Genomic DNA, 15,141 nt, shown 5'->3' on the forward strand with positions numbered 1-15,141 from the left:
GGTGTTCAGGACTCCTATCGGGATTGAACAACTTCCTAAAGAAATGCACAGTCGTTTGGCAAGAGCTTCAGTCATAAAGTTTGTTGAGGCACAGGTATCGATGAGTGTCCTACAAGGAACAAGTTGATGATACTTGTTTAAAACGTAGATTTGAGCGGTCACGAGGAGTTCTTGAGTAAGTGAATCGACAATAAATGCCTTATGAATTCTCCCTCGTGCTGACGCTTTCAGTGCTAGTCAATCAGATTGCCGTGGTGTTTCACTAGGACGAGAAGAATCTGTGGATCTTCGAGGTGTGGGTTCTGCATTTGTATTTGCGTGATGAAGTTATGTATGATGCTTCTGATGGCAGATGCGGCAGGTACTGCTTGTACAATTGTTCAGACTGTGACCATCCCTTAAGCAGTTATGACATAAGGATGCTCTTTTTAAAGCTGTCATCCTCTCTTGGACCGATAATCCATGAAATTGTTCACAGGCCCAAATATACTGATTGCCATTGCAAATAGGACATTGCTTAGTTGGTTTTGTTATATGTGGCCTCTCTTTTGATCTACGTTTATCATACGGGTGATGATGGGTTCTTGCAGATAGAACCGCGTGGCCTCGCGATGGTCAGTGTTTGTAAATTTGCGACTTTCCTGAAGATCCCGTTTCTACTCGTTCGGATGAGAGAGGCGCTTTTGCGCTCGATGTGAGAGCACAATTTGCTCGTTTTTCTAAGAATTCTAATAAATTGGTATAAGCTGGTACCTTCTTATCTTTTAGCGTTAATTCCCAATGCCATACGGTGTTTGAATTTATTTTTGAAATAATAATAGACAGCAGAAGGCTATTCCACGAGGCTATATTTCCACCTAAGTTTATCAACGCGCAAAGGTGTTGATTCACGGTATCTACTAAATCGCCCAATGCTTCCGGTGTGTCCTTGGTAAGTTTTGGATAATTAACGTTTCTACGTAATTTCGGGTCAGGTTTTCGATATCGCGAAACATCGTAGTTTAACTCGTGGGTGTTCGTTACAAAAATTACTGACTTGAAGCGAACAGTACAAAATGCGCGTAATCAATTATGATAGACGCAAAAGCTCCACCGATGCAACTGATATCGATGCTCGAACCAGAAGAAAGGAACCCTATGCGTGGGGTCCTCTCCCGCACGCATTTTCGGCTACGTTTCTTCACGGGGTTGCCACTTATCCTGCATTTCCGTTTCGGTGATTGCTTCCGGAGAGCGCCACTCAGAAGATTTAGGTGCCATTTCTAAATTTTCTTACATTCGGCCAATTCTGACAATGAGTCACTCCCCAGATGAAACACCTGCAATGCAAGTAACATCAGATTTTTGATGGATACTTAGCAGAGTGCCTTGCGTTGAAGTCACCTCCCACGATGAGTGGATATCCCACCCCTGTTATTGCATCAAGATCGCCATCCATAAGAGTGTTATTTGATGGGTTGTAGATGGAGCCAATGAACAAGGAAGGTTTGAAGAGTTTGATGTATGCAGCTTCGAACATATCTGAATGATTGCCTTGGATAGGTTGAAAGAGGATGGATTTGTGGATAAGAATAGTCACTCCTCCTTTGGTACCATAGGTTCTGTCACCCCTACGGATTTCATAGTTAGGTATGGTGAAAACAACACCTGGATTAAGCCAGGTTTCGGCGATGAGGGCTACATGGATATTATATTTTTTGAGGACGAGACACAGCTCATTTTTTTGTTGGCAATGGACCCAGCATTCCAGAGAAGAATGTTAGGGAATAGATCCATTAGTCTAACATTTGCGAGACAGCCATGAAGGCTTTCATTTTTTCAAAGTTATTTGTACACTTTTTGAAACGATTGAGGAGTTCCTGGGCTGCTGCCAACATTTTATCAATGTTACAAAGCTTATTGATTTCTTGAAATGTATGCATAAGGTTTTCAAAAGATGAGGTAGGATTGCTGGAATGTGCGGATTGGGATATATCAGATTGGACAGCTTGAGTAGATTGAGCTGGATGACGATGTTGTAGGCAAGCTTGCTTGTATGAGATGTTGGGTACGATGTAGGAGTTAGGTAGTGGTTTCGACAACGACACTTGCAATAGAGGATTTTTGGGACGCTTTGCTTCAAGGAATTTGTCTAGTGATGGGCATTTGATATAATTGGCTGTATGAGCGCCAGCACAGTTTGCACAGGAGGGCAGAGTATCAATTGGTTTGGTGCAGTTAGCAGAGCGATGTTTGCCTGCACATTTAACGCAGATGAGGGAGTAATTACAATTTATGGAGGAGTGACCAAAAGCTTGACAATTGAAACATTGCGTGTGAGTTTTTTTTGACATGAATTTCTGCCAATAGATGCGAGTTTGGAATAAGAATCCCAGCTTAGTGACATCGGTAAAGTTAGTTCCAATAGGGAATGATACTTTGTAGGAAGCATAATATGACGGGTTATTGTTATTTCTACCTGAGAGGGTAGAAACAGAACAGGGGGAAAGACCGGAATTGCGAATTTCTGCAAGAATTTCCTGCGGCTCCATACGAGGGAGACTTTTAAGAACAGTTGATAGTACTTTATCAGAGTTTAGGGTGAAGGTGTGGAAAGGGACTTCTGCTGTGGTGAGCTGAGTGTTTAGATTTCTGAAATCGTCAACATTGGTGAGGTTAACTCTAACCTTATTACCAAGAAACTTTAGGTTGAAATTTTTGTTACCAATATCTTTTTCAAGATTGTTTCGTAGACGGGGGATATTGCCATCGAAACCAGCAATGTAAATGCGGGGGGGGGGGGGGGGGGGGGGGGGGGGGGGGTTTTGATTGTGACTCGATGATTGGGAGGTGGCTGTATTGGGGAGTGGTCGGAGAGACCCTGAGGAGTAGTAGAGTTGATAGCTGTTTTCTTAGAACGAGGAGTGTTGTTAATAGGGAGTGGATCTGTGGAAAATGAGCTTAAGACTTCAAAACGGTTTTTTGTGGGAATGTTTAGGATGTCAGAGTCAGAATCTGAAAAACCTGAGGGGTTTTCTATTTCCATACGCATGGCATTTCTGGATTTTGTCTTTTTCTTAAGACGTTTTTTTTTGGTTAGAAGAGGTTATGTAACCGCCGTCATCATTATTGGAGGTACCAGGAGCATTGGAAATAACAGTTTTTAGCATACTGTTGAGAGTTTTTAGCGTATCAGTATCGAAGCTAACCGAGATGTTGGAGGTATGTACCTCGGGAGCCTTGGGGACTTCCATCTCCGCACTGGCAGGATGTGGCTCCTCTTCATGGGCCTTGCTGGGTTGTGTTATCGCCTCTGAAGACGAATCTATGGTCCAGTGCGGGTAGGGAGCGCTGTCCCTGATGTTCGCAGTACGCCGGCCATGCGGTACCTTAATTTTCAAGATCTTGAGAGAGGTCGTGGGCATCAGCACAATATCCAGAAAACTGATACACTATTCACCTTGTAACAATACCACGTGGCACTAGGCCACGCAGGCGTGGGCACAGAAACGTTAGAAGCGTTGAGAACGTAGGCACTCGTAACTATGTTCAGATCACTGTTCAGATCGCTGTTCAGATCACTGCGAGAATCTCCGGACGACGCTCACGATGCTCACTAGACGAATGCTCGCGCGAGAATGTAATAGAGAATCTGTGAGATTGGAGGATTTTGTGATAATTCTGAATCGTAAAAAAATAATGCGGTTGAAGGTTCTACGAAATACGTTTTCGTGCTATCCAAAGTGTGCAAGTCGTCAGTGGGGTCGACAGCAGGCGATCCCTTATATACCCAAGGGCCCGACAATTGCCAGCGAGAGTCGCGTCCATCTAGTGACTGGAAATATTGACGAAGTATTATCATTTGCACACGTTTAAATTACATTTACATGAAGAATCGCAGGTATTCGTAGCCAAATTTTTCAATTCTTTAAACCTTAATATTAAAGGTTGAAGTTAATGTAAATTAGACCTTGGGCGTTTTTGGGCAAGTTTCGTAATTATAGATTGAAGAATTTTCGAAATGTTGGTCTCCGTTTAAACGTTTTTCTCATCAGATCGAAACGGCACCTGTGTGAAACTGTGGATCATAATCTACTAACTAAAATCTAAAAGTTTGGAAATTATACAAAATTTTGAAGAGCTCTTTTAAGAGGAAAAGTGGAAAACTAAAAACCTGCAATGCAAAACTCACCTTAACGTCACAAAGTTTAGTGTGATCCAGGCTTTATTTGTGCGAGTTAACCTTTTCACTCTCGGTCTGTCCGAGACTCTGTTCTCCACTCTACATTCATCTTCCTCCTAGGCTCGGTTCCTTGGAGGAGCTGTTTAACTAATTTTCATTGGTCAAGACAGATCATTTCTTAACCAATAAAAATGGCCTCAGACAATCCGCCCACTCTTTGCGCCCTTAGCGCGCTCCATCAGAGTGGGGCGAACTGTCGAAGGCCAATTTCTTAACGTAAATATTGGTGATGCAACGAGGTCTCATCAGGGTCAAACCTAAACAACCCGTCAGCCCCTGGAAGTTACGTGTCACCACGTGATACTTCACAGGCCCTCGGCAATCCAAGCTTCGGTTCGGCGGAGACCCAAGATTTATGACACTTACGAACGCTATTGAGGCTGTCGTAGAAAATTCCTAAAGAACACTTAATTGTTTGACCCAAACAGCTAAAACCGGTGAAGACAGCGTACTCAAAAATAGCTTCTCTGGCGCGGGCGTCATAAAACGTTCTAAACATTTCTTCGTATACAGCTAGCCGCTACATCACCCCCTTACTAGTGCAAACGCTATCTTATAAACTAATATTATCTAACTTAAGCTAATTAAAACTAACCTAACCTATCGACTAGTTACAAAACTTAGCTATGTACACTATACATTTGCACTATCTTCCTGCTTGAAAACGCTCCGGAAACCTTACACATCTACCTGAACACGTCCGCACAGGTATCTGCGCAGGGTTTGGCGCACTCGAAACAGTTTCTGGTAGGGTGTTACGCTCGCCTGTTTGTTCATTCGACTCGTCGCTAGTAAAAATATACGCGGGCTTAAGGCGATCTATCGTTATGACAATATCTCTACCTCTAATTCGCACGGTAAAGTTTTTATCAGTGCGTGAAATGATTGGAAATGGTCCTTCGTACGGATTCTGTAACGAACCCTTGACTCCATCAGTGCGCACAAAGACATGTGACACTGACGTCAAATCTTTACAAATGAAAATTTTCTGCTTTCCGTGACGCGATCCTGGACTTGGACGTAAATCGCGGAAATGGGTGCGTAGCTGTTTAACTAATTCTACCGGTTCGGCCTTATTTCCCTCAGTGCTAGCAAAAAACTCAGCAGGTAGCCGTATATTTTCACCGTATACTAAATCGGCTACCGAGGCTTTCAAGTCATTCCGATACGCCGCCCTAATTCCTAATAATATTATAGGTAACGCATCGGTCCAACGCGGCCCACCGTGGCACTTTATTGCAGCTTTAAATTGTCTATGAAACCGCTCGACCATGCCGTTTGCAGCCGGGTGGTATGCTGTGGTTCTAAAGTGTTTTGTGCCTAACAATTCGTTCAGTTGTTTAAATAACTGTGTCTCGAACTGCCGGCCTTGATCAGTAGTCACTCTTAAGGGAGTACCAAATCTTGCTATCCACCCGGCTACAAAAGTCTTTGCAACAGCTTCTGCTTCCAGGTTCGCGATAGGGTAAGCTTCGGGCCAGCGTGTGAAACGGTCCACGCACGGTAGACAATATCTATTGCCGTCCGAAATTGGTAACGGACCCACTAGATCCATATGTATATGTTCGAATCTAGCAGTCGGCACAGAAAAATTAGATATTGGTCTCGATACGTCTCTACTAATCTTTGCTCGCTGACACTCAACACAACTTCGTGCCCATTCGCGACAATCACGATCTATCGATGGCCAAACGCACTTTTCTTTAACCAGTCTAACCGTGGCTTTAATACCTGGATGAGCATAACCGTGAATAGACGCGAACGCTTGTCTACGAAACGGTGCGGTAACAAATGGTCTAGCGGAGTTCGTTGATAGATCACAAAAAAGCGTAATATCACTATTAACTAACTTAACACGCTTAAGTTGTAATGAAATATCAGACCCGGATAAGAGGTTCTTTGACTCTTCGTCTATTTCCTGCGACTGTGCCAAATCTTCATAATTCAGCGCCGCGGTTACTGACTTTATCCTCGATAAGGTATTTGCTACTTCATTATCCTTACCACTTACATGCCTAATATCGGTAGTAAATTACGCTATGAAATCTAAATAGCGAAATTGTCTGGGCGTACACTTTTCGGGCTTCTGCTTAAATGCAAAAACGAGGGGTTTGTGATCGGTGTACACGGTAAAAACTCGGCCTTGTACAAAATGTCTAAATTTCTTTACTGCTGTATAGATAGCTAACAACTCGCGATCATACGCGCTATACTTACGTTGCGCAGGCGACAAAGACTTCGTATGGAAGGCTAAAAGGCTTCCACGAATCTCTCTCACGTTGTTGCAACGCCGCGCCTATTGCAAAATCCGAGGCATCCACCATAATCGCGAGATGCGAGCGACTCGATAGATGCGTTAATAATGCAGCATTAGCTAACGCTTCTTTCGATTTTTGAAATGCTGTTTCCGCTTCAATCGACCATTGGACCGGGGCATTACCTTTCACCTTCAGACCCTTAAGCAGGTGATTGAGCGGGGCCTGTACAGCTGCAGCGTTAAGTATGAACCTACGGTAAAAGTTGATCATACCGAGGAACCTGGGAAGCTGTTTAACCGTGTCTGGTTTCGGAAAATCTACTATGGCTTTGACTTTATCTGATAGTGGTTTTATGCCGTCTGTATGTACCGTATACCCCAAAAACTTTACCTCTTTGGACGCGAAAACGTACTTGCCCGGATTTATTAGAATACCGTACTGATCCAGGCGTGAGAAAAGCTGCTGCAAATAATTGATATATTCGGTCTCGGTCTCTGATGCTATGAAAATGTCATCCAGATAGGCGTAACAAAAATCGAGTCCCCTTAAAACCATATCAATAAAACGCTGGAATGTTTGAGCAGCATTCCTCAGCCCAAATGGCATGACGGTATATTCAAATAAACCAAAAGGCGTTTTAATTGCCGTTTTCGGAATATCTTTGGGATTTACCGGAATCTGGTCATACGCACGCACGTGATCTAACGTGGAAAAGATTGTTTTTCCCGAGAGCATACGAGAGAAGTCCTCAATATGTGGAATCGGATAACGTATCTGGAATTGTTCTCGAATTTAATGCGCGATAATCACCGCAGGGCCGCCAGCCGTTTCCCTTCTTAGGAACCATGTGTAGGGCGGAAGCCCATTGGCTCCAAGAAGGCCGGATATGACCTCGCGATAGCAAATCTTCGAATTTCACCCGCGCGACTTTATATATATCAGGGGATAGTCTACGCGTTTTACAAAATATCGGTGCCCCTTGGGTTGTGGTAATGTGATGGACAACATCGTGTTTTACCTGGATGTGTGATGTCAGGAAACTGAGCCAGTAGCTGGTGATACGGGGAATTTCCTGCGATGGTCTTGATCGATCCCATGTCTCCCACAGCAACTCGTCCAGTCGAAAACAGCGACGTTGTCTGGTCCAGTACCCGTTGATTCCTCAAGTAAGCAGTCCAAAGTAACTGAGAAAATCAGCGCCAATTATGGGTTTTTCCACGTTAGCGATGACGAATCTCCAGCGGAACGCTTGTCGAAGACCCAAATTTATGTCTAAAACTCGCACACCATACGTGCTTATGGTGGAACCATTTGCCGCAAACATCTCGTATCCAGTTTTTTCAACTCGACCTTTGACGCGCGTACGTGGAAATACGCAAAGGTCCGAGCCGGTGTCGATAAGATATTCGATCTTCGTCACTTTGTCCGTAACGAAGAGGCGGTTGGTCTTCATACCGTCACTACTAGCCGCATTCAGTGTCGGACTCCTCCGTTTCCCGACGCCGTGAAACTGCAGCGTCCTCGGCATTTCGTCGACTTCTCACCATACACATGATGGTACCAGCAGATTCTCCTCGGTGATGATGCTCTCGACGAACTTTCACAGTAACCACTGTTCGAACGGGAACGACGGCGGAACCATGTCTTTTTTTCGTTCCTGCGGCCACGAACGGGATAGTTCGGCGATTTTCAGTTCGAGACCTTCTAAACGCTGTAATAGCATTTCTGTGACCCTATCTGTTGAGACGCTCGCTACCTGTGAGTGTCCGCCACCTTCCGCATGAATCTGGTCCGCAATCTCTGCTAGTTTATCGAACGGCAGGTCAGCTTGTGCAGTCACAATGGCACGAGTTATATTCGGAAGTCTACTCGCCCACAGAGTCCTTAAGAATTCGTCTGACACCGTAGTACCTGCTAGGCTCCGCATATGTCTCAGGAACTGAGAAGGTGTACGATTGCCGACCTCTTCTTGCTCGAGTAGCTGTCGAATACGTTTTCCTTGTGACGCGGTTAATTGCTGAATTAACTTGCTCTTAAGAGTCTCGTACTTTTCGGTTTCCGGTGGGTTCATAAAAATGTCCTGTACCTCGACTGCGAACTTGGCTTCTAACTGCGACATCACGTAATAAAATTTAGTGCTGTCGGCAGTGACCCCATTGGGCCTCGATCTGGTTAAACCAGAACGATGGTTGCTCAGGCCAAAACGGAGGTACGCGAATGCCCACACGGTTCACTTCCGCAGCTGCAGAAACCCTCTTGGGGTTTTTGAATGATAAACAAAAGCAGGGGTTTCAATTTAAACTCTCCACTAGCATTACTACCCAGTAGTAGTGTTAAACGATCTTTTGCAGCTTTAAATCCTGGTGCTCGCTTTACTTCACGGGATAAAAATGTACGTTTTGGCATTCTCTTCCAAAAAAGGCCCGTTTCATCAACATTGAAAACTAATTCAGGAAGATAATTCCCTCGTTCAATGATAGTTCTTAATGTCGCTGGAAATGCAGCAGCTGCCTTTGTATCTCCACTTGCCGCTTCTCCAGTAATCTGTATGTTATCAAGATTGTTTCTGTTTTTATATCGATGGAACCACCCTCGACTAGCTACGAAATTTTCACTCGTGTCGCCTTTTTCATTCTGAATATGGTTAAAAATTGTTCTCGCTTTTTCCATTATAATTGCTTGACTTAATGGCATATTGCGTTCAACTTCATCGTCAATCCAGATGGAAAGTCGTTTTTCCATTTCCTCAATCACATTGCTTCTGGAACGGGTAATTTTTGTTACAGAAGTCATTGTGGTTGTAGTTGCTGATGATATGATTTTTTCTTTATTTTTTAGAATTGTGCGTATTGTTGAAGTAGACAAATTTAATGCAGTGCTGATATCAGATTGCCGTTCACCTGCATCTAATCGTCTGAGCACCTGCATTTTAGTTTCCAGCGAAATGCTTTTTCTTGTCGCTTTACTTTCTTTTTCTTTGCAACCACCCATTGTAAAAACTAAAAATTGCCGTATTTATCACAATAAAATAAAAATGTTTATATTTTTATACACACTATAACGTTGATGACCGATCATAAATCAACTGTGACGCAGAAAACATACGTTCGTACTGAAATGATATTAAACGCGCTGCGAAACTGCACGCGAGTATCGCAGCAACAAAGTCGTGTGCGATTTCGGGTAAACCCAATACTACCGCGTAATACTGAAACAGCGTTAAGCGGTGCAGCGTTAAGCGGGGTCTTACTGTATTCAGCGACATCTCTTACCGTTTCGTTGATTAAATTTACTTCTATTTGTACTGGCATTGGACAACCTTTATAAAAATGATTGGTATCTCCACACTTAAAACATGAACCCTTTTCTTTTTTTGGCAGCTTATAGTCTTTAGCTATATGTCCATTTTCGTGACAATTATAGCACTTAATGTTCGCTAACTATTTATCACCGTTGCCGCTGGAGGAATGTGGTCGCGCACTATTTTCGATGTAGATTTTGATTCTGTTTTCGGCCTTGATCCCGATCCTTGGATCTCCTTCATTAAACGTTCCTTCTTATCATTGGGTAGAGAAATATCTTCGAAAGCTGTTAACAACTCAGGTTTGTTGCTAAGCCGCTTGATCCTAGCCTGATTTCTTAGTTGCACATCTGGAATGCCATCAATAATGTAGTGTACTATCTCTTCTTCTGCTATTGGCACACGATTGCCTATAGTGATCTTAGCATGATAGTAATCATTAAATGTTTCCTCTTTCAACCACGTGTGATCTTCAAATTTACGCCGCAATGTTAATACATTCGTACGTTGTCCAAACATACTTTTCATCTCTTGTAATAAATCATGAAGAGACACCTCAATGTGTTCACTGCGTGAATGCAACCATGCTAGCGCTTTGCCTTTTAATCTCGTCGCAATTAATATTTTTGCGTTGTTATCATCCAGCTGGTATGTGTTACATAAAAGTCTTACTTGCGCTTCCCATTGCGAAAAGATTGGATCATTTCCATCAAAGAGACACAACAGACCGGCAATTGATTTCACATTTATTCTGCTTTGCGTTGACTGAAAGGTATCAGTTGATTGTGGCGTACCTTCTCGTTGCGCGATGCGTAATTCTCTCTCAATTACGGCATTTTCTCTCCTCAAGAGCTCCACTTCACAAAACAGACTATCACAGCTTAGGTTATGTGAAGTTCGACTTACACATGGTTCTTCTTCCTGAACCGCACCATCCGTTTCTTCTTCTAAATCCATTCATGCACTCGATGGATCAGCGTCCATTAAACGACTGATTAGATCAGGTTTATTACCCGAAGTAGGTAATCCAAAGGAGAGGAGTCTCTGCTTCAATTGAACGAACTTGAATTTTTGTAGATTCTTCATAGCTCTTCGTACTTAATTACACACAATACACCCAATAACCACGGTCACACACTAAGTATAACCCTTCCACCTTACGAGGTATATACGGAAGTCCTCGAAAGAGAATAAGTGTACTTATTCTGCCGCGTAACTTAATCCGCAGAAAATCGTGTCTCGGATCCCACTTCTGAATTGTAAGGAGCCTAGTAGTTTCGAGCGTGTCCTTCTGACGATTGACTGCTGTTTTCCAAATAACGGACGATCGGCACGCATCGACCGTTGGCGATCTCTCTCTCTCTCTCTCTCTCTCACCATCCAGATAAAGGCGTAGCCCTGCCGAATATACAGGGTGTCCTAAACTAAGTGTGGGAGTCGGAAGTGGGAGATTCCTAGTGTGATTCTAAACAACATTTTCCTTTGCAAAAATGTCCTCCGAAGCTTTGTTAACAAGTTATTAACGGAAAACCCCGACCAATCAGAGAGCGCGAATAGCAAGCGCTCGGCCAACCAGCGACAGAGCACAAGCTACGCGGAGCGTCTGCTATTCACCGTGCTCGAGGCTTGTACAAGAAACTCAAGATGTTTACGTCAATGCTCTATTTCTCCTAAACTATTGGATGAAAAATTATGAAAAAAATCAGGACCACGTTAACTATTGAGACACATTTTATAGAATTTTTTCAGATTTTTAAATTAATTGTCCAAGTTGTAAAAAATAAAAAACGAGGAAAAAGAATTTAAAAATGCCGATTTAGTAAAGTAATGCCATAGTAAAAAAAATAAAAAGCAATGTTTTCGTAATTCCTACGGATTGTACGTTATTTTATTGTGTATCAAAACATTGAAAATTGTACAAAAATGCTTATTTCATGAGGAATGAACGAAAATTGGACGTATTAGTTGCTGTAATAAGTAAAAACTACGGAAAGAAAGAGTAACGAGGTACGCACTTTCGTTAGGAAACCGAAGGCATCGATTTTAAAGGTAAAGTTTGTCACACCTCACTCCATGGCGCGCTTCGCGCGCAAAGTAATATAATGTTACGGACGGAGCCCGTAACTCTGTTCGTTCGTATCGCTTCTCTTACGAACGGAATTCGTAACTCCGTCCGTCACATAAACAATCACCCCACAGGTTAGTCATGGGAGGTATTTTTCTAGAAAAAAAAATATACTTCTATGCGTTCTAACGTCTAGTCCGAGCCACTACTCTGTCTGTGAAGTAAATGTGCTGAGACAGTGCGAAATGGTAGTGTGGTCGCGATAACAGAGCGGCTTTGAAAAGGAAGCTCGGCCACGATGCGCGAGTATATCTAAACTCCTATTAATGAAATATCCAAGGAGGATAAAGGTAAATGGGTTAGGAAACCATCTAGTCCCATACGGGCCCCGCTATGCGTGATTGATTTTCCCGAGAGGTGGAGGCTTATGCTAATACTGTATTTGGAAAAGTAAAGTAATCAACACAAGGTATATATGAAGACAAAAGGAAAAATAAATATATTATAGTCTCTGAGATTTGAACAAGTTGTTGTAGAATTAACAACAAGATTAACAACAGATAATCGTATGCATAAACAAAAGAAAATTGAAGAGAAAAGAATTGAAATGCACCACGGCGAATGAGCACACAACCGTAAAATAATTATAATAATTATATAATATAATAAGATATTAATCACAATTATATGACGTTAATAAATGCATGCATCATACAAAAGAAAGAAAAGAAAATATTCACATATGTAATCGCAACCGAGATATTAAATCGTGCCGTGCACGTGCACGTGCACGTGGATTATCCCGCGCCAAGGTGGCCGTAAGGACACCAAGGTAAATCCACGATATCGACTGGCGATATCGATGTCCCTCAAACCACGTGGCGAAACAAAAGGCGATAATTCTTGTACAACAATGAGAAATTAATATATAATCAATACACAAAGAATATGAAACAATTCCAGACAATCATGTATATAAATCAAAATCAGATAATACTTAAAAGACTCACGCAGTTGAAGAAATCAACGCAATCAATCCTTTCCAAAAACAAATCCAATAATGAGCCAAATCAAATCCTTAGGGTATGCCAGTTCGGTTATAAGTTGCAGAATGATACAATGTAGACTATGAATGCTGATGATACTGTAAAGAAAAAGAGAGCACACGCGGAATGGTTAAAGAATTAAATCTTAAATCGAACTATGGTTTTCTGAATGAATTGCAGAATTTTTCGTGGGCGATTGAGTCCATTCACTCCCGTGAATCTACGCTCGAAACAATTAATAATTGAGAAAAGAACAAAAAGATAGAGGGAAAGAAAGAAATAGAATATAACTAAACCCACGGTCTCCCGTCACGCACCTCGCGACTTGTCGACGAAGAGTGATCGATCACGGAAATCAGGATAGACAGGATCCTTCGAGGATCACCAATACAGTGATCTTCTGCTGTATCCGTGAAAGGTCCTGACGAATCAGGTGAGGCAGCGTGCGGGAGCCGTCGCGCGATTTGTCAACTCGCATTTCGATATATCGCGTGTGCTCTACTTCCGGTTTCCTTCACAATTCACAGATTGCTCAATATTTTGCGCAATGCTACACATGAACAACATCCTCTATTACTCCTTACAATTAACGACGGTCAATAATTATTAAACTTGTTGTAATAATTTACACAAGTTTTTCACACTTTCGCGGGAAACGCTCGGCGTTTTCGTCGCGTGGTATCGTCGCTCGCGCGTCGCGTCGTGTCGCGCGCTGTATACAGTTTTTGTGCGAATTCCAAAACCAAACGCGAAAGGTTCTCATTCCAAATTCTTGACACGCCGTCACATTACAAAGTTTTCCGCAATTACTCGCAACCGTCCCAATTCATGCAAGATACGGGTGCATTGGAACCTTATGAACAATTTGCAATTAGCTCTAACAGGCATCACGGACAATAAGATGCTTGACTTGCAACAGAAGGTGTTGACCACACACTCGGTGCACACTCATTCAAGCGCATGAGAACCCGCAGTTCCAAACATCGTAATGTAACGATAGTTGTTACGGCTAAGGTGTTCATGCTCACCTTTTCGAGGCTTCAGAAGAACACACACACGCACACATACATCCTCACAACTCTCACATATTCACACACATTCGCGTTGTCGACTTTCGACGACGATTCCAAGGAGAGCGTATAATACAATCACAACAATTATAATTTAGAATTTTGAACGCCAAAGGCCAGAATGTGCCAGACTAGGAAATTCCATAATGACAAAGCATTGTCGTGACACACGCCGGCCGACGTAATGGCCGAAAGTCAAAAATCCGAAAAATTTCCTGTTCGGAACGTAACAATAACATCCCCCTTTTCCATGGCAGACCATCTAGCGTAGATAGTATTTTCCAAGTTGAACTTTGCCTCTATGCCAGTGGGGGGGTTTCGCCCCCCCCCCCCCCCCCCCCCCCCCCAACTCCCCACTGGGGGCTCTGCCCCCGGGCCCCCGGTGTGCGTGGGGGTTGCACCCCCACACCCCGCTTAGGGGATTACGACATGAAAGGATGTACTATTTATATTGAAATAAATGTTGGATGTTGTGCGTTTCTACGTTAAAATATATGGTGGCCCTGAAAAGGGCCGTTTTGTGTAACATATGAATTCATTTCTTGGCTACTGCTTTCCTTGCTGGGTTCTCCAATTTCCTCTATCATCAGTGGATGTAATTCAGCAATTAATTTAAAGAAATTTAAGATTCTGTCCTTATGCGGAAAAATTCTTTTAAAAATATATTCTGCAATGTATCCCTCCATATGATAATCACGCGCTCCGTATCGCGGAATGCTGCTACGAACGTCTCGCCACAAACGTTCTATATTTTGTGTATGTGCGCCTAAAGATATTTTTTAAATATATTGTATTTATTATTAATAATTAAAATGCTAATTAATCCGTTTTATGGGCCTACATGAAAAATATACCTGTCTCCGGATTCACGAAATTTAGACTGTGGTTCACCGTTAAATGTTGGAAGTTGTTGTTTTCCAAACATGTATACGATGTCCAACAATCGGATATCATGGTCATTCCGGGTAAAATCCATTTCTTTATTACGTCTAGTAATGTTTCCTGGCTTCTGTTAGGAACAGGAACCAAAAAGCATTTTTTGGAGTCTCTTTTGATTCCTCCAAAAATCCAGTTGCCCTCAATAATGCGACCCCTATTATATTTCCTATGGCCAATTTTTGGCTCATCAATTTCAACAATTACTCCTGGCCCTCCTAATTTTTGCGAATTTTTTTCCAC

General features: G+C 42.6%; 1 protein-coding gene across 1 annotated transcript; it reads right to left on the bottom strand.

The window, feature by feature from the left end:
• Positions 1 to 8,080: 8,080 nt before the first annotated feature.
• LOC143185962 (uncharacterized) lies at positions 8,081 to 8,599 on the bottom strand. The gene has a single exon (XM_076389300.1). The coding sequence runs from the start codon at positions 8,597 to 8,599 to the stop codon at positions 8,081 to 8,083; it is 519 nt and encodes a 172-aa protein (XP_076245415.1).
• Between the last annotated feature and the right edge of the window lie 6,542 nt (positions 8,600 to 15,141).

This window comes from Calliopsis andreniformis, chromosome 12 (assembly GCF_051401765.1).
Source record: "Calliopsis andreniformis isolate RMS-2024a chromosome 12, iyCalAndr_principal, whole genome shotgun sequence".
In the NCBI taxonomy this organism is placed as follows: domain Eukaryota; kingdom Metazoa; phylum Arthropoda; class Insecta; order Hymenoptera; family Andrenidae; genus Calliopsis; species Calliopsis andreniformis.

Excerpts from the sequence above, each read along its gene's own strand:
- LOC143185962 (XM_076389300.1), bottom strand. The coding sequence starts at position 8,599 with ATGTCGCAGTTAGAAGCCAAGTTCGCAGTCGAGGTACAGGACATTTTT.